Here is an 18,175-nt window from a genome sequence, read left to right on the forward strand (position 1 = left end):
TTGTCTTTTACAAAGAACAACATGAGACTATTTTATGAGTTATAGTGCAATAAAGCATGAGCACACTCTATTCCAAAACCTTTTATTAACTCCTGGTCACTGTTAAATGAAATGGAAAGGATAAACTTATCATTATCATCCCGGAAATATAAGTTAAATATAAATTAAATTCATGTCACTTTTCATATGTTAACAACAATGCAGCTGTGGGCTTTGTCAGGCTTTTTGTCACACAATTGGAGAAGCATTTGCACATCCAAAAATATGGTGCAGTTGCATCAGAAAAAAAGGTCACATTTTTAAAATCAAATCCCACATCAGAACAACATTTCATTGGAGGATTAGACCAGAACAACCATAAGCAGAAAATCTTATAATCCTCTAAATGAAAATCTAGTAGTATATCACTACTGGCAATTTAACATTCTTGTTACTGTAACATCAAATATAGGCGCACACAATTTAGATCTGCAACATGCAGCACAAATACTTTCTGAAAGTTAAGTCTTGTTTTCATGGAATAAATTACTTTAAAACACTTTTAAATGTCCCACTGTGTCAGTGTGACAGGAGAAGAGGAGATGCATGACATACTGCCTTCACAGGAGCCAGGGTCTGATTTTTAACACATGCATTTCACTCTAGTGTTTTTTCATCAAAAAAACTAATTTGGTAAAGTCACAACCTTCATTTCAGTCTTTGAGTTACCTGCAAAATCCTAAATCAGCACTTATTTAGATGTATCAATAGAAACAGTTAATGTTATGTATTAAAAAAGCAGAACATTTGATATAATGTATTAGTCCTCAGCAAACCTTGTTAACTTCTGTGTACAACAGACTATATTAGCACACATCTGCTAAAAGAGCCAAGTAACTGAAAACTTATTAATTTTACTTTGTTTTCATAATTTAAATAAATGTATTCCAAAATAAAAAAATGCGTCAACTCCTTCTGCTCTCTCGATATCTGTCTGTTTTCCTCCAAAAAGCAGATTTTGTAAACAAATACAAACTTCACTTTTTATGCATCCTTTGCATAGCGGGCAGCCCATAGCCATAGTCGGAAAGGGAACTTGGCTTGCAACTAAAGGGTTGCCAGTTAGAGTTCCTGCCAGGGCAAGGTACCCAATCCCCATTGCTCATTGTTAATTGGACACTCTAAATTGGACATAAATGGGAGGGTTGTGTCAGGAAGGGCATCCAGTGTAAAAACTGGATGCCGAAGAGGGACGGGCCAAAAAAAGCAAAAAGAATTCTTTGCATGGTGCTCACATTGGCAGGGTTAAAGGTATTCAGGTATTTCAAGTATGACACTCACTGAAACGGAATTAAAATTAGAGCTCATACCAAACCATGTGCGACAAATCAATGCTTTGTGAGACGATTATGGATATAGATTAAAGGTTTTTTACACTGCAAGTTTGCTACTTCAGCACAGCATTGTACATGGGCGTATTAACCAATGGTCACACTGCAGTCATTAGAAGTCACAGCACATTATTTAGTGAACACACCAAACCTAACAAGCAAGTTGCTGCACCACCAGCACCTCTTATCTTTCTGCCAACGCCAGTCTCCACATACTCTTAAACCCTATCAGTTTCCTTTCACCTGACAACTGCTCCTTCACTCATTCATCCCTTTCCTCTTTCTACTTTTCGAATCCTGAAATGGTAGATAGATAAAGATTGACAAGCTTCTCCTTTTTTCATATATTCATATCCCAACGTCTTTCCTCTTAAGATTTGCAAATAATCCTGCTTTTCATCTACAACTCATTGGTAAGATCTTCAGCAAACTCAGCCATGATGTCATGCACCCAGATATCTCTTTCTTCCTGTGAAGTGTCAACCAGGAAGACCATCAGCTTCCGGTCCCACGGGTTTCTGGCTTCATGAAGGCTCTCCAGCTGGGCCACGAGAGGTTTCTTTTCCACGTGGTTCCTGAAAACGATGGAAGCTTCCTCTGACAACTGCCTCGGCTTCACTCCTGCAGCGGGAGACAGAGAGATAACAGTATATAACAGTGTGAGTACACATACACACATACATATATATATGTATATATATATATATTTTTTTTTTTTTACATGTTAAGGACAAACGTATTTTGACTCCTGAGCATTACACCAACAGGGACAGTAATTTAAATACATATACAGTACTTTAATGTGGAGTTGGTCCCCCTTTTGCAGCTATAAAATGAGAAGGCCTGGCTCATAATCTCTGTTCCAGTTCATCGCAAAGGTGCTTGATGGGGTTTAGGTCAGGGCTCTGTGTGGGCCAGTCAAGTTCTTCCACACCAAACTCGTCAAACCATGTCTTTATAGTTCTTGCTTTGTACACTGGGGCACAGTCATGTTGGAATAGAAAAGGCTCTTCCTCAAACTGTTGCCACAAAGTTGGAAGCATAGAGTTATCCAACATGTCTTGGTATGCTGAAGTGTTAAGATTCCCTAGTACCAAAGCCTGAATGAAACACCCGAGTTCAATACTTAAGAGGTGTGGTGAAATATTTAAGAAACGTATATATACATGTCAGAATATTATGTTGTATAATTCTTCATCATTATACAACATAACATTCTTCATCTAAATATGGACTCTGTCAAGCAGTGCCATCAGACATGAGAGGAGGGAGTGTTTGTGTGTATACAGCAGCAGTGAGAGAGCAGAGGTGGGCTGGGACAATAAGCATTTATCATGTCAAATATGCTGAATGACCATGTCATGTGAGAGTGAGAATAGCGCCGGGCAACACAAGATGCTAATACTGCTACACTGAGAAAAATGAATGAGTCGTGAGGGGCTGATAGGCTTAATTAGCATTGTGTGAACTCCTTTAACAGTGGCTTGAATGTAACAGACATTTGTTTTTATCTAAACGTTAGGCACTACAGCTTTAACCCAATTATTACCATAGATTACTATCATCATCCTCAGACTGAACTGAGCTTCATGTGTGGCTCCAGCTCCACTCACCAGCCAGCTGAGCAGTGATTCCCTGGAACGGCAGCTGTCTGAACTCCTTGATCAGAGATCTGAGCTGGGTGCAGCTGACCAGCTCATGTTTACCATAGTCCAACTCATAGACTGACACCAACCCATTGGTCAGAACCCCCTTCACTAACACCCGGTACCAGCTGAAAGAAAGAATAAATACACAGTGCATCACCACAAATACTCACAGGAAATCAGAAAGATCACAGCTTTGAGCCAGAAATGAAAAAACACAGCTTAAAAGTACTTTCAACGCTCGACTCACTTGTTCTCCACTTTAGCAGCATATATCTGATTCTTCTCGATGTTGAGTGTTTTCTCTTCAGTTTTGTTGTAATACAGAATCATTTCTCCCATCAACACCACCAATTTGTACATGTCTCTCCAGGGTTGCAGGACAAAGTGGCCTGGATGGCACGCCACTGATACATATACATCCATGTTGTTTCCTGAGAAGAGGCATATTAAATTCATTTCTCAATTTACAGCTTAAGGGTTACAGTTAAACTTTGGAATTTTTTGGGCTTTAATAAAAAACAAAAAACACTATTAAGTTAGTATTGCTTATGTTGTCTATTTAATGTCTTATTTGTTTTTTGTTTGCTTGGGTTATGATTTCTTGTGTGGATTCTAAAGTTACAACTCAACACTTGTTGTTTAGTCCTTTATAATGAAATTGGATTGGATTGGACAACAGTTTAATAACATCATTACCAGCTGGGGGCAGCTCCAGCAATGGTGGCAGCTGGGGAAAAGATGAGGGGGATGATGGTGTTTTTGGTTGAATGGTGCTGGCCAGGTTTCCTCCTCCACCTCCTCTGTTTCCTGGCAGAGCCATTCTGGGATGAGGCTTGGCAGTGACAGTGGTAGATGTTGGGTTGCCATTAGTTGAATCACTGGTACTGGGTGTTTTAGAGGATAAAGTGGCTGTGGAGATTTTAGCAGGGCTGTAAAGTGGGATGAATAAGCAAGGAAATTTAGTGATGGAAGTATAAGAATGTGAAGCAAACACTGAGGTAGACAGAAAGCAGCAGCAACCTGTGGCTCGTCAGGAAAACATCTGGCTGCTGTTTTAAGAGGTTAGACTGCGCCATCTGACGGTTGAGGCTGCGGGCCGGGTCTTGGAAGTTCTTATCAGTGAAAAGGTAGATGTAGATGCCGCATGTGGTTTCATCAACCTTGGCAACCTTGAGGGCAATAAAAAGATGAATACATGAGAAAGGATAGGTGGAAGGAGAGAAGATGCAGGCACCGCAAGAACGCGAACATAAGGACATAGATGGTCGAGGAAACCTTTATTCATATTTTGTTCTCAAGGAATAATTTTTTGCTGTTGGTGTGATATCAGTCTAAAAAATTGATTTGTAGGTATTGGGTCAAAATCATGCTTAGGACAGTAGGAGTAAGTCACATTTTTCAAAAAGGTCTGACAGTCATTTACCTTCATGCTACAGTCAGAGATGTTGAGCACTTTCTCTCGAAGCCACTGGACAGCATCTGGGGTCCATGATCCAAGACTGACAGTCAAGTCTGATAGACAGCACTTAACAGCCTAAACAGAGGGTGTTGGGAGGACGTTCAGTTCCAGGAGGTACAGACAACTATGTTAGTACATAACTTGGTTAACTGTCCCTTGAGAGTTTTTCAGCACGAGGCTGCCATAGACACTGGTGCTGACCTGTGGTGGGATTGCCATTAGGTCACACAGGAATATCGGTGGGATCTCTCTCAGCTCAAACACTTCTACAGAAGCCTGGACACCCACATCGATAAAAATGATGTCCAGCACTCTGCTGCCATGCAGGTTGGTGATCTATAGATCAAGCACAAATGCAAAAAAAAATATATATATAGCCAGGTAGTGAGATTTTTGGCTTTAAATGTTTTTACATAAATCACTACATAACAACAGTAGAGCAGAGAATGATACAGTGTGTGATAATTACTTTTGTTAGATAAACATCAAGTAAATGTGGACATACAGCATTTACCAATGCACAGTCTATGCTGCAGTGGCATCTTACCTCCACACGAGACCATTTGCCTTTGTAGCGAGCCATGCATCGTTTCCCACAGAAGGGTCTGGATACCAGGAAGTCTGATGTCACCTAGAATAAAACCATAATGGAATAAACTTTCATCATCATTTGTCAATCCACAGTTGGCATCAGTGATAAATGTAACCATACTTCTGCTGAACTACTGCGGTTACAGAGTACAGTGAGTAATTAATGCTTTATGGCCTGCAATAAAAATGATATTGTTAAAGCTCACGGAAAATTTTACAGGTTTAACTGGTCTGCTGCAACAATGACCTAATTAAAAGAGCACATGTCAGAATAGTTAATTCAATGTTATTGCCACAGCTCTCAGCAACTTTAAATCCTAAACATTTGTGTTACACTAGCAGGGAGGATTTCTGTAAAAAACAACAACAATAATAATAAACTTTTTTATGGTTCCAGCAATAAATTACCAAATGTTTAAACTGTTATTTTATCAGTTAACCTTGTTTTCCTCAGGTTGTAAAACATTTGAAGGATAAAAAAGTCATTACTTTGCTGCACACTTAATGGTTGTTTCTTAAATAAGATCATCAGACTGGTAAATGGCCTTACACTGTGTCCTAAACTCAACCATGAAGTGTTACTGACTTCCAGCTACAGGCTTTAAAGGACAACAGAGGCAGTCTAGAAAAAGCATGTGCTGTCAACAGATTGAGTGGCTTGGCAATGTCTTAACTCCGGATTATCAACCTAATCTCAATCTGTCCACAACTCTACCTGACAGAAGTAACACTGACTACATTCACTTCTTTATAATGTGTCTAAAGTTACTTTTACAATACATAAGCACAGATATGTAAATACTCAACAACAATAAATAAGACAGAATACTGATAAGTAAGTGCTAAACCTACTGATGCATGATTTAGAAAAGGCTGATGAGAAAGAAGAAACTGAGTTAGAACACAGGAACAAATTAAGTTGTTCTGTCAAGTGCTTTAGGCTACACGGTGAAATAACTTAAGAGACACTGCTGAAGAGCCTACTACTGTACAGGTCTAATTTGTCACACATAATAACAGAGGTTCTTTCATTAGATGTCCTACAGTGAAATTCTGCCAGATTCTATTCTTGTAGTATTTTAAAAAAAGGCTCAGTAATGAGCAGTGTAGATGTTTGGTCTCAGATATACATAAATAATGTTGTCTAAAATACATGTAGCTATGTTTGTTTGAAATGAATGAAATGAAATGAATATGCCTACCTGTTCAGCAGGTTTTGGTCTAAACATCAAATGTAGCATAGCATGGTGCTAACCTGTGAGTGGAAGTATGTTTCTATTTTCTCCAGTATCTCATTCAGCTTGGCAAGACCTCTGGAGGGCAGTTTACAGTAGATGGTCCCATCCGAGCAGACACTGCAGACAGTCACATTCATATAAACACTGTTCACCTGAGAAGGACAAAAAGGATGTTAAGTGTGCTGTGCAATCTCGCTCACACATGGATACAGTGTGTACACAAACTTGTCTCCTGTACCTGCAATGGGCTTGCTAGCATCTTGTCCTGCAAAGCTTTCATGCATGCTGCATTGATGTTGATGTCATCATCCTGCGACGTGTCGTACAGGACCACCAGAGGAGTCTGACCTCTCTCTAGGATTTCAGCCAGTAAGATCCTACCACTGGCCATCATCTCAAACTTCTTAAGTACTGCAGGCTCCTGACAGAACGGCTCCAGACCTAGACACATGCTCACAAAGTTACATCATGTGAACTAGCTACAAACTTATCTTGATGAAGGTATATATAAAAAAAAGGAGAATAAGGAGGAGTGGACTTTGGGATTGATTCAGACTCACCTGCTAGTTTACACTTAGTGGCCTGGAAAGGCAGTTTGAAAAACCTCTCGTGCAGCTCATACATTTTGGTTTTGGTGATCACTTCTGAGAAGCCATGATCCACATAGTACACCTACAAAGGCAAAGGATAAGGACCAGGGATCCTTAAAATGTTCCTTTTTCCAAAAAATATTAATTATTATCATTATTTTTTCACAGTGGAGCCCTGAAGTCTTAAAGGAGGATAGGCTATAGCTGGATGATGGTTAATTAAAACATTTGTGTATCATAGTTCACTAGCTCACTGCTAATCATTCCCATATCTGAAGTCATCCTCGTCATTACATTTATTTACATTCATTCTTTAACTTCAAACATTTCTGTCTGGGATCATACACATGTTCTTTCATCATCAGTATCCCTAATTATGTTCTGTATTTTGCAGTCTCACCTTGACCTTGTCCGCCATGACCTCACAAATCTGCGCTCTCAGAATCTCCTCTTCCTCTTCAGCTCTGACAGCAACAAGTTGTCCTGAACATGGAGATGCTAAAGGAGTTGGAGTGCTTTGGTCCAGGCTGTAAAACTCCCTCATCTCATCCTCCATGAACTCCTGAGCCTGGGAGTAATTTTCACCAATGTACCTGACAGAAGATAAGGGACAGTTTCAGATTCAAGAACTGTCAAACCTCACAGCACTTTCATCTCCACAGCTCCCTCCTACCTGAGCACGACTGCATTGGTGTTGGTAGCCTCCACCACCAGCACAGAGGGGTACTCCTCTTTGGGGATTTGCAGAGAAGGCACTGTTTGTTTACTGAGCCTCCTCTCCAGCTCCTGTCTCACCTTCAGCTCCTCTTCACTGATTGAAGAATCCCTCCTGTTGCAGTTCACATCCTCTCCTCCTTCATCTCCTTTGCTGCTCCTCCTGTACAGGATGGCCCTCTTGGGGTTGTCAGGCATTGGGTAGTCAATAGTGCAGATGTCAGAAAGGAGATGAAGGTTCTCCAGGACATGTTTGGGTAGTTTGGTCTTGTAAATGAATTAAAAAAAAAAAAGTAATTAAAAATGTATTAAATGCACCTTGCTCCATAATTCAGTAATGACACATACTATATGACAGTGTTTTAAAGTGTTACTGACTTTGTAGGTGTCCTGAAAGAGTTTAGGCAGTGCATGTGCCCACAGGCCATTGGAGTACTTCACTAGCAACTCTTCCAATTTCATCCTCACGTCGGGACTGAGGGAAGCAGGGGAGGAAGGAGGGCTGGGGGACGAGGAAGACGATGAAGTAGACTGAGGTGAGAGAGAGCCAGACCGAGTCAGATGGGTAGGGCATGGTTTCTGTTGGGCAGGGCAATGTGAGGCTTTATCTGTCGCTGTGTCTGAAGGTGGCACAGGGGTAGTGGGGGAGTCTGGGTTGACGATGGGTGACGGGGCGGATGTGGGGCTCTTCTCCTTGGCTGGGTAGAGGAGCAACTCTGATGGGTTGCTGCTGCAGGTTTTCTCTACCTAAACAAAGAATCAGAAAAAAAACAATTATACATGACTGGCCGTATTGCATTGTTTATAATAATGCAGTGTTATTTACAATAATGTGTTCACCAGAGCTCCTGGAATTTATGTTCTTTTTCTCTTGCCTTCTGATTTAAATTTTTGCCTTGAATATATGTATTTATTGTCATCCTGTTATGTCTTATGTCTGGCTGTGTATTGACAAGAATATATAAAGTACTGCACAAATATTGGGATATTTTGAGAAAAGCACTACATCATTATTTGATTTAAATAATCAATTTAGTATCACTAAATTAAATTAGAATATTTTAGAGTATCAATTAGTATCATTATTTTCTTATTAAATAAGAATAAAAATAACCACTGTGACATAAGGAGTCCATACAGTGCATATGTGTGTCCACGTCTCCAAGTCTTTGATGGCCTCAGTGGGCAGGTCCTGTGTGAAGAGCTCTCTGTAGATCTGAGGCAGCTTGGACACCCAGAACCCATTACTGTACTTCCCCAGGATTTCCTTGATTCGACCTTGAACCTGCTGAGGGTTGTAGGTTTTTCCTTTCCCCAAGCTGAGGCTCTCGTTCAGATTCATAGGTGCTGGAAGATCAATGAAGAGAAAACAGAAGAAAAATGATCCCGGGGGTGGAGTGGCTCAGTGGTTAAGACCGCTAACCTGTGGGCAAAAGACTTCATGGTCACAAGTTCAACTCCATCCCTGGCAGGTTGTACTTAATTCCCTTGTAAGTTGCTTTGGATAAAAGTGTCTGCTAAATGACGTAATGATGCACATGGAAGTGGGTACTACTACCAAAGGAAAATAAATTCCTTCTGTAACTACTGGACTGGGATATGAGCTCAAAAGAGGTCTTCCTTGAAGGAAGATGATGATGATTTGTAGAGAAGAAAGTAATATAGCATATTCTTCTTTATGGCCTGAATATGCCTTTACTCCTTTTACTTTATTCCTCCTCATGTTCAAATGAGCAGCATAATAGCAGATGATCACAGGGTTGTAAACCAGTTGGTGACGCAGTTTTAACAATCTTCACTGTCTTTGAGCCTTATAATCATTTTAAAATATGTGCCTCAAAAAAGGCTATGACCATTCTTCAAACAGGAACGATAACAGGCACGTTTTCAGTAAAAGATTGGACTGGAACACAGACACAAACAGGGTAAACTAACTTCAAAAATCAACCAAAAGCTGTCGCTCCCATTGTTAAATTTCATTTTAAGGTCCACTGACAGTGCAGTTGGTCAGCACTTGTACTGCATATACAGGGCATAGCAACATTTCAGATTATGTAGAGAATGTAAAAGTAACACTGAATGTATTATGAGTGCAAGGAAGAGCAGCCTGTCCTTACGACCAGTCTGTTGGGAGTTTCTGGAAAGGTGAGTGAGAACCTCCTTATGAAACCGTGATGGCAGCATCATTCTCTTGTCTGATCTGGACACAAGAATAAGCAGAAGGAGTTTGGAAGAGAAGAGCATTTTGAAGAACACAGACAAAACATTCCAAATCCTGTGACATATTTAAGAATTAAATTTACGTGCAGGTTATAAATCTTAGCTAAATCTGCTAAAGGTCAAAGTCTTTTTTGGTTTTGGTTTCATTAAAACATCCCATTAATCAAACTGTCTCCACCCCCCTTGGTCTAGAACAATTGATTGTGGGATACTGCATACTGGGTACAACATTACACTGTAGGTGCTATGGTGTTATGCTCCTCCCCAAACCTAGACAGCGGAAAAACAGATATTTATTTATTATGCCAAGTATCGATCTATTAAAAAACTTAATCTGCTATCTTACTATCTATCTGCTAGTCTCTACTAGTTTTGGCAGTTTACCCTGTTGGGTGGGTCACTTGATTGGGCTTGTGCCACTGTCATTTCAGTTGAGGGGCTGAATTATGTAAAATCAGAGTCTTTATTTTTTGATTTTTAATTAGTTGTTAAATGTAGAGTGGTCCACAAACTGTCAATATTATTCATTTAAAACCACAACAGGTGGTGAAAAGAAACTGCTACAGGAACAAACATCACTAATGACTCCCTGGACTGAACATGAACTTATTATTGCTTTAGGAAACACATGTTACACTCTTATGTTACTTTAATCAATGTGACTAAATTTAATCATCACTAAGGCTTCCTATTCTTCTCTACACTTATATCTATCTAATCATGTGCCTGTGCTGTGAACGCACACACACATACAAAGTCCCATGGAAGTTTCAGAGGGACACAGAGAGATGTGCTGATTCACTCTGTGTCGGTTTAGAAGCGTTAATCTACCAGAGAATAGAGCAGGGATTAGAAAGGGCTCATATCCCCCCTGCTTCGGGTTTGTGTCCTCTGCCAACACACCAGGCCTCCCACCTTGTTGCCATATTGTGCTGCAGCGAGCCAGTGGCCCACTGACACAGACAGAGGACTGATGTCAGATATTTTCATAGCATGCAGGCAAATCAAGCCATGGACTGAAGGACGTTAGAGAACAAGCTAATGAGTTGAACTAATCTTAAATCACTATTAAAGCACTATTAAAGAAAACTAAGAAATGGGCCCATCTAATCATTTTCAGTTTCCCCCACTGAAGCAATGGTGTGCAGAGGTGTTTTACAACCTTTTTGCTTCACAAAACCAGGAAAGCTAAGCCTAAAGTGGCCATACAGTAACCACAACCCACTCCCACCAAAAAAACAAACAAAAACATTTTTATACTTAAAAAAAAACGAATTTCATAATTAATAAATACATAAATTAAATAAAAAAAAATTAAATAAAAATCTGTTCTTCAACTCTTACTAACCTTCTTAGACTATCGTTTTGAAACCATGTTGCATTTCACTAGTATGAGAGCTGGCTTTTCTAAGGATGTGGATTTTTTAATTTTTTTACTTGGATTTCCAAAGCAGTGTGGGAGCCTGGTCACATTTAGAAACATTTAGAAAATGCAACATGTAGCTTTTGTTGTATATTCCTCAGCACCAAAAAATAATTGACAATGTCCAAACCTAAAAATCTTAAAACCAAATACATATCTGCTTTTAAATTAATGTCTCAAATTTCAAACATAAATTCTAAAATCTCTTCAACACTCACTTCTCCATTGGCGGGTTCCCTTTCCTGTTGGGTGTGTTTTGATTGAAGAGCTTGTTCTGATGTGGCCCAGTTTTACTCTCTGCCTGGCCATTCCTCATATCTCTGGCTTGTCGGAAGTCTCCATGTCCCGATCCTCGGCCACCACCTCCTCCTCTACCCCCACCTCGCCCACGGTAGTTTGGCTGCCTCAGTGAGGTTTGAGGTTTGGCTGCAGTGAGAGAAAGATAACAAACCTACAATCTTGGGATTCCACTGCACCCAGATTTACTAAAGCAAGTAACTATGTTTATGTTATGGTTTTTGATTAGGTGAACATCATTTGAAGATCCAGATTGCGCATTAACCTGAAGAGAAGAATTGTGTTTTTGTGAGTGGATCCTCTTTCATGCAGTCAATCACATTGCACAGCCATGTCTCTATATAGCCCAGAACAGACACACCAACTACTGGCTCTACAGCAGTCTCTAAAATGGGTCGCTGGAGAATCACTCGAGTCACCACGTAAGTTTGTAGAACTTTTTTCAGCAATTTACGCCACCTCCGCTCTACAGTATATTTTAAATAGAATGCGTAAAATCAAGTTGTGATTAATTTATCAAAAATATATCTTGGATGTGACTGATTTTGCTGTTTTAAATAATATTAGGTGTTACAGAAATGGTAGTAAAAACAAATTTGCTCATGTCAGGATCTATTTTATTAATTGGGTCAGGATGGTATCTCACCTTTAAAAAGTGGGTCGCCATAAATAAGATTTGGCTCTTGAGTCTGTTACCTGAAGGCCCCGTAGAAAGAATGAAGTGAGTATTCCTTTGATTGCCGTATGCATCTTCATCACTAGATGCTGCTAGGTCCTATAAACTGAACATTTAACATGTACATTTCTGATGTTTCAAAGGTGCCAGCAGATGTACTTTTGAGTCTTGACACAGTCATTATGCTAAGTTTACTTAATCAGTGCCTGTGGTATCAAATATAACCAAATAAGTGTTTTTCCCAAAAATGTTAAATATCTTATTTTTCTGCATTTTCAATTATTCTATTCTACTAAATTATATCACCTTTATACCTTGTTGTGCAAAGTCCTTAGTCATTTCGACTCTCACTCCCTCATACATTATTTTTCAAATTCCCATCTTGCATCATTTCTTGTTTACTCAGCAAGATCTGGAACTTTCTCATGCTTTCTTATCCTATTTCTCCTTGTTGAATCTCAATCTCATCTCTAACAACAAGAGGCTAACTCATCAGTCAAAGGCTTCAAGACTCAAACAAGAAATTTTAATTACAATGTTATGCTTTTCTTACTGAGTAGGTTTGCTATTTATGTCCTATGAGATACTGGCACTGGCAGTCAATGAAGTTAATATATCACCCAGATAATTAATCAGCAAATCCTCCACAGACACAAATAAGTTACAGAGGTTCAGCAGTAGCACACACAAACAGTCACAAGCTTAAATTGACAAGGAAATACAGGCAAGGACAAGTAGCCACGCACTCACACGCTCAGACATCAGAGCAGACACCGCGTCACCTTACCGGCGGCGTGGACAAACAATCCCTGGTCTGTCTCTGCCTGAATAACAATTTCCACAGACAGTGAAGGAGAGAACAAGGAGGAGTAAGGGGGAGAGCAATGGAGAGACTGATTTCCTAATCAGCTGCTTTTCGAGTCTCAGCTGCTATAGGCTTCTGTAGCCTCAAATGGCTATACCCCACTCCACTTCCCCCTCTCACTCTGTCATCTGTCCACTCCCTCGCTCCTTACCATTTCACCATCCCACTGCCTTTCTTTCCCTCTAGCCTTCTTACTGCTACTATATCTCTTCTTTTCTCTCCTCGCTCTCTTCCTACCATCTCCTGCATCCTCTTCTGACTCTGAGAATATTCTGCAACGTCACAGTTCAGCAGAGGTGTATGCACTGCAGAGGAAATGTGTGTATAAACACATTTAGATGTGTGTGTGTGTGTGTGTGTGTGTATTGACATTATTGAATACATAACACTTTGTCTGCTTGTGTGAGAGAGAGATTCCCAGTGTCAAATAAACTGTAGGTCTCCACAGAGCAACAGTTAAACCAGGTCAGCCATTTATCTCATACAGCATTTTGCTAATGCTGCAAAGTCATAGCACAGATACACACACTGACTTGGACACTCTACATTTGAGTGGTATTATATGAATACCAGAGAAATGACTGTGTTGCTGTGCTACTGCTTCCAAATTCTCCAAGATGGTGACTTAAAATCTTACCATTTAGGACAAATGATGCTGCTGGTTTGACTCTCATCTGGGTGTTGACCAAGTGGGGTCGACCTGTCTTCTTGGATGTGCGCTGGCGGGCCACCACCTTGGCTATATGGGCTGTCTCGTTGGCTGCTGAAGCTAAATAGACCACCTGAAAAGACAGATGTTTATACACTAAAAAATACTGTAAATAAAGACTGAGGAGATGAAAGGATGAGAGGAGTACAAAGCTGAAGAGATGAGAGAGAAGCCAGCATGAATCCACATGTCCCTCCTGTTCCAATAAAGGATTTGATTCTGCTGCAGTCTTTGTTTGCCTTGAATGAGCATCTTTGTGTGAACCTTTCAGATGTATTTAATTAATAAATTGTTGTACTACAACTAAATTACCCAAGTAATGCAAATATCCCACAAATATGTTTTGAACCTGCTGCCATTACTCTGGGGATTTAATCTGGATGTCATATATTTAGTTATGTCAGCTATTTCTTCTCTAAAACACAACAGAAAACACACAGACAGACACACACCTCTCCAGAGCGATTGCGCTCCATGCGGACTACAGCGGGCATGCTTGCAAGCAGTGAGTCCAGGTGGTTGTGTCCCAGTTGTTTATGTGGTATCTGCTCGCCAGCGAGCTCCTTGTACTCTGATTGTAGACGTGACAGTGACACTCCACCCTTGTTGGCCAGGAGTATGGCCCAGAGCATCTTCTTCACCAGCTCCCTGTCAGCCATCTGGAAAAAATACCCATGCACATAAAAAACTTAAATTGCTACAGAAATAAAATAGTTGACAAGTAGAACATAGAGAGAGAGTCACATTTGGCTTTAAGAAATACTATATTGAGCAAAAAAACATTGAACAAAAGTTGAATTCAAAATAAGGTTATATTTTGAACAATGCTGAGCATGTAAACAAAAAATAAATTGCGTGAAAAACCAACAAAAGAATTTCCAGAATCTAACTTTATCTTCTATCAACTTGCACTTGCAGAAGATCAAGTTCTCATTCTGGGCCAACAACTTAGTGGTAAGGCAAGTTTTTATTAACTGTTACAAGCCCAAATATGTCTACAGGGCAACAAGAGTAGTTCAATGAATACAAGTTCTTGAAAGTGCTTTGAGATCTTTCAGATCCAGGCACCCTGCATTGAGCAGGAAATGACATTCCACTATATTTCGAGTTTGACACTTTCAGTTTTCATTCAGCCAAAAACACCCACAAGGGAGTTAGTAAGTATGGTGAACAGTGAGGTACAAATCCGACTCATTATTCAAAAAATATCCGAGTCTGTTTTTTCTCAAGACACATTTGATATATGTTTGCACAATATACCTATTGATATTTGTATTTATTCATTTATCTCCAACTGAGGTTAGTTCGAGGCCACTTCATTTGACAGTCCCTGTCGACAGCTCGGCGAAACTGTGAGTGACGTAACACGTCACACTACAACTCCACACCCTCCATCGGCTCTAAACTAGTTGTATGAACTTCCACTCCCCTTTTTCTTTTTTCTTTCACACTAAACCTGTCACTAAATGGTCCGAAACGATACAAAAACACCAACGGACGGCACCGGACTCAATGTGACACGCGTGCTGAAACGATACCGCTCGTGGCATCGAATTAAATCCCCCTGCCACCCCGAAGCTCCGGGTCAAGTTAGCGACAGAACGCCATCAGTGGACCGGAAGTACTTGCACTTTATCTACACAGTAAAGGTACAGCTACGCAACAAAGTGTGGTTAAATACAACACGTAGCAGTCACAATTTTAATCTTGAAAGTCCCCACCGGAAGTACAGTGTTGTGTCTTCTCTAGCTATAGTGTTTTCGAGTCATCCCAGTTTGGGAATATGAAAGAGAGAAGATATAATCACCCGGCAAAACTTTGCGAGCTTTGAAAAGTCAAAGTAAACGCTTTAAAAACATTCTACCTTGCTCTGAACGTACGGGATGGTGGAATTGGGGCCTGGTCCAACTGCTTTCGGTGCTGTCACCGCCCGCCGCAGGGTTGGGCTGAGACCGGAGCTCTGTCCCCGGTGCGTCTGTCTACCAGCCGGTTCAGAGACAGCCTCTCCTCCGCCACCTGATTGGTCAACTGGTCGTGGGCCTCTGCTTAATTACACGCTCATATGAATACAGAGGGAAACTTCTCCTGTCCAACCCAACACAATATCTCTCATCTCTTTTGTCATTTGTATATGTAGGACTGTCTGTTATAAACACGTTCACATGTTGCATTCTCAGTCACTAATTAATCAGTGAATCATATAAGTTCAATGTATGTTTTCCTCTAATAATAATTTAAAAGCAATAAGTGATTAGACAAATAGTTGTTAAGAAATCTGCGATAACACTGATTTCACATTTGAATTTTCAGCACACGAAACAAGCAACTACTGGACTGCTTAGAGACTAACATTCTGTTTTTATCTGAATATTATTACATGTATAATTTATACTATATATTTGTCATCGTCAGGTTATTGCACTTCATCCATCAAAGCTGTAACAATAGTGAGCCAAAATTGTGTCATCTGTAAAAATGTGGGTCCCCACGTAAAGGTTTGGTAAACACTCAACGTAAAAGCAGCCACTAGGGGCGCAAACGTTATTTTTCCTCTTATATTTGGTTTGTCAGCTCACCGGAAGTGACTTGTCAAAAACGGAATAAGCCAGTGGAGCTAGGTAGCCCAAAAATAACAACAGAAAATAAGTGTTTGTCTGCATGAACACCTCAGGGATTTGTACTTAAAGACAAGAGTCTCTGTATATGCCAGGTAAGCTAAATAACGAACAGCTGCTGTTTTGTTAGCTTTTCACAATACGATTCCTCTTTACTTTAGCTTTCTTGCTAACAGTCTAAGCCCAGTTGGCCAGTTTTTAGCGTTAATTCCAGCCACAATGTTAGTTTGCTGACTAAATGCTGATGTTATATACATCAGCATTTAGATCTAAATATACATGGTAAAGCAAAGCAAAGCCCAAGCCGAATTTATTTCGTGTTTCGATGGTCGCTATATCTAAGTTACAGTGCCATTGTATATGTGATGTTTCTCACAATTTACTCGTTTTGTTCACATTCCTTTGCCATGAAGCTGCTGTAAACTAGTGGTGTATTTTGAACATGTATGTCTTTTCTTCTTCCATGACCAAAATATACCAATATATTTATTAGTTCCTGGTCTTCTAGTATCAGTGTAGGGAAGGAAACATTGGCCAATGCAAGCTATTATTTGTTTGACAGTAACCGTATGATTATGATTCAGTATTAATATAATTCAATTTAATTGATTAAATATCATTTAAAACACAGCAAGCTGTATACACATAGCTAGCTGTGGATTATAACTGAAGGATATTAGTAATTATTAGTTCATCTGTTCTTGACTGTAATTTTTACTTGTTGCAGCCCCTCTAATACGTTATTAGAAGTGTCTCTATTGTCATCTGTGGAGCTAACATCCATCTGAAGGTATTATGGGAGAGGCATCAACTAGATTTCCCCTCCCTCCCCTTTCACTTCTTGTCAGCTGTGACGTTGATGATGATGATGATAAACCACTAGGATCCCTGCCCAAAATCATACTCCTGTATTTTGCTTAGCTGTAAAAGAGGTGGATGAAAAATAGCACTTGAGTTCTGTCTTTGTCCTGGAGGTGAAATCGAAGTAATTATTAATTATGGCTTTGAGCAGGCGACATTCTTATACCCCCAGGGTGAGTCACTTATTAACATTAACTAAATAACTAACTAATATTTCATTTCTATGGATAAAATGTAAAGGGTAGGGTTTTGTTACACTCACCATGAAGTGGATGTTGAGTTGACCGTGTTGCATTTTGCAGCTCCATGAGGAAAAAAACCTGTAATAACACAGTTATGATTAGCCTCAATTATCCTGTATTGAAAGTAAATTTGCTTAGCCAAGATGTCGCTCACATTAATCAAATTGTATTTATTCTGAACAAAAAACCTCAGAAAATCCAATAAACACATTTGGAAAAAAAATTTAAAAAAATGTATTTATTCTAGAGTAGGATTCTTCTAAACTATCTCTGCTTCTCTAAAACTAACAAACTCCTATGTGACATCTTCCATAATAAGAGCTGTGATAAACCAGTTTTCTGCCTTGTAGTTTGAAACTCTGAGCCAGCATGAATTCACATGTCCCTCCTGTTCCAATAAAGGATTTGATTCTGCTGCAGTCTTTGTTTGTCCTGAATGAGCATCTTTGTGTGAAACAGGCAGAGATATGGCTTGTTTATTAGAATATCAGTTGTGGTCCAGGACATATGACTGAGCGAATGAATGTGTTTTTGTGCTATGTGGCCTAAGGAATCTCACTGATTGTTGTTGAAAGTGCCCTTTATAACTTGAGATGGGATAATTATGGGTATTGTGGCATTCACATAAAACAATGCTGTTTGGTAATTTTGCAAGA

The 18,175-nt window shown here is 39.8% G+C and overlaps 2 protein-coding genes across 11 annotated transcripts in view; one reads left to right on the forward strand and one right to left on the reverse strand.

The window, feature by feature from the left end:
- tdrd7b (tudor domain containing 7 b) lies at window positions 1-17,833 on the reverse strand. 3 transcript variants are annotated; one of them, XM_058623907.1, is made up of 21 exons: window positions 17,540-17,833; window positions 15,682-15,843; window positions 14,254-14,460; window positions 13,730-13,874; window positions 11,473-11,680; window positions 9,729-9,811; window positions 8,750-8,958; window positions 7,990-8,358; window positions 7,571-7,878; window positions 7,298-7,490; window positions 6,868-6,979; window positions 6,546-6,748; window positions 6,325-6,459; window positions 5,026-5,109; window positions 4,680-4,814; window positions 4,443-4,553; window positions 4,040-4,188; window positions 3,716-3,948; window positions 3,267-3,450; window positions 2,984-3,144; window positions 1-1,991 (listed from the first exon to the last, which is right to left on the reverse strand). In XM_058623907.1, exons 3-21 carry the CDS (start codon window positions 14,458-14,460, stop codon window positions 1,771-1,773), a joined length of 3,450 nt encoding a protein of 1,149 aa, XP_058479890.1. In that variant the 5' UTR covers window positions 15,682-15,843; window positions 17,540-17,833; the 3' UTR covers window positions 1-1,770. The 3 variants fall into 3 exon arrangements, with proteins under 3 accessions (XP_058479890.1, XP_058479889.1, XP_058479891.1); XM_058623906.1 differs by having other exon boundaries at window positions 15,666-15,843; window positions 17,540-17,832; XM_058623908.1 differs by lacking the exons at window positions 13,730-13,874; window positions 14,254-14,460; window positions 15,682-15,843; window positions 17,540-17,833 and adding an exon at window positions 13,015-13,285.
- Window positions 16,370-18,175, forward strand: part of LOC131455970 (dynactin subunit 1-like) — an 11,569-nt gene continuing 9,763 nt past the window's right edge. For 4 of the 8 annotated variants that reach the window (XM_058623902.1, XM_058623903.1, XM_058623904.1 and 1 more), the window contains exon 1: window positions 17,377-17,450. In XM_058623902.1, coding sequence (XP_058479885.1) covers window positions 17,415-17,450 — 36 coding nt within the window. In that variant the 5' untranslated portion in view covers window positions 17,377-17,414. Of the gene's footprint in view, window positions 16,512-17,375; window positions 17,451-18,175 lie in introns of those variants that run through there. The other 4 variants (XM_058623897.1, XM_058623898.1, XM_058623899.1 and 1 more) reach the window with 2 other exon arrangements.

The sequence above is a fragment of the Solea solea genome, chromosome 3 (genome assembly GCF_958295425.1).
Source record: "Solea solea chromosome 3, fSolSol10.1, whole genome shotgun sequence".
NCBI classification, from domain to species: Eukaryota; Metazoa; Chordata; class Actinopteri; order Pleuronectiformes; family Soleidae; genus Solea; species Solea solea.

What these genes read in the sequence shown, in the direction of transcription:
- tdrd7b (XM_058623907.1), bottom strand. Translation starts at nt 14,460, where the DNA reads ATGGCTGACAGGGAGCTGGTGAAGAAGATGCTCTGGGCCATACTCCTG. An exon ending in AGCATCATTTGTCCTAAATG is followed by an intron (nt 11,681 to 13,729) that starts GTAAGATTTTAA and finishes CTCTCACTGCAG; the next exon opens with CCAAACCTCAAACCTCACTG. An exon ending in TGCTAGCAAGCCCATTGCAG is followed by an intron (nt 6,460 to 6,545) that starts GTACAGGAGACA and finishes TGTCCTTCTCAG; the next exon opens with GTGAACAGTGTTTATATGAA.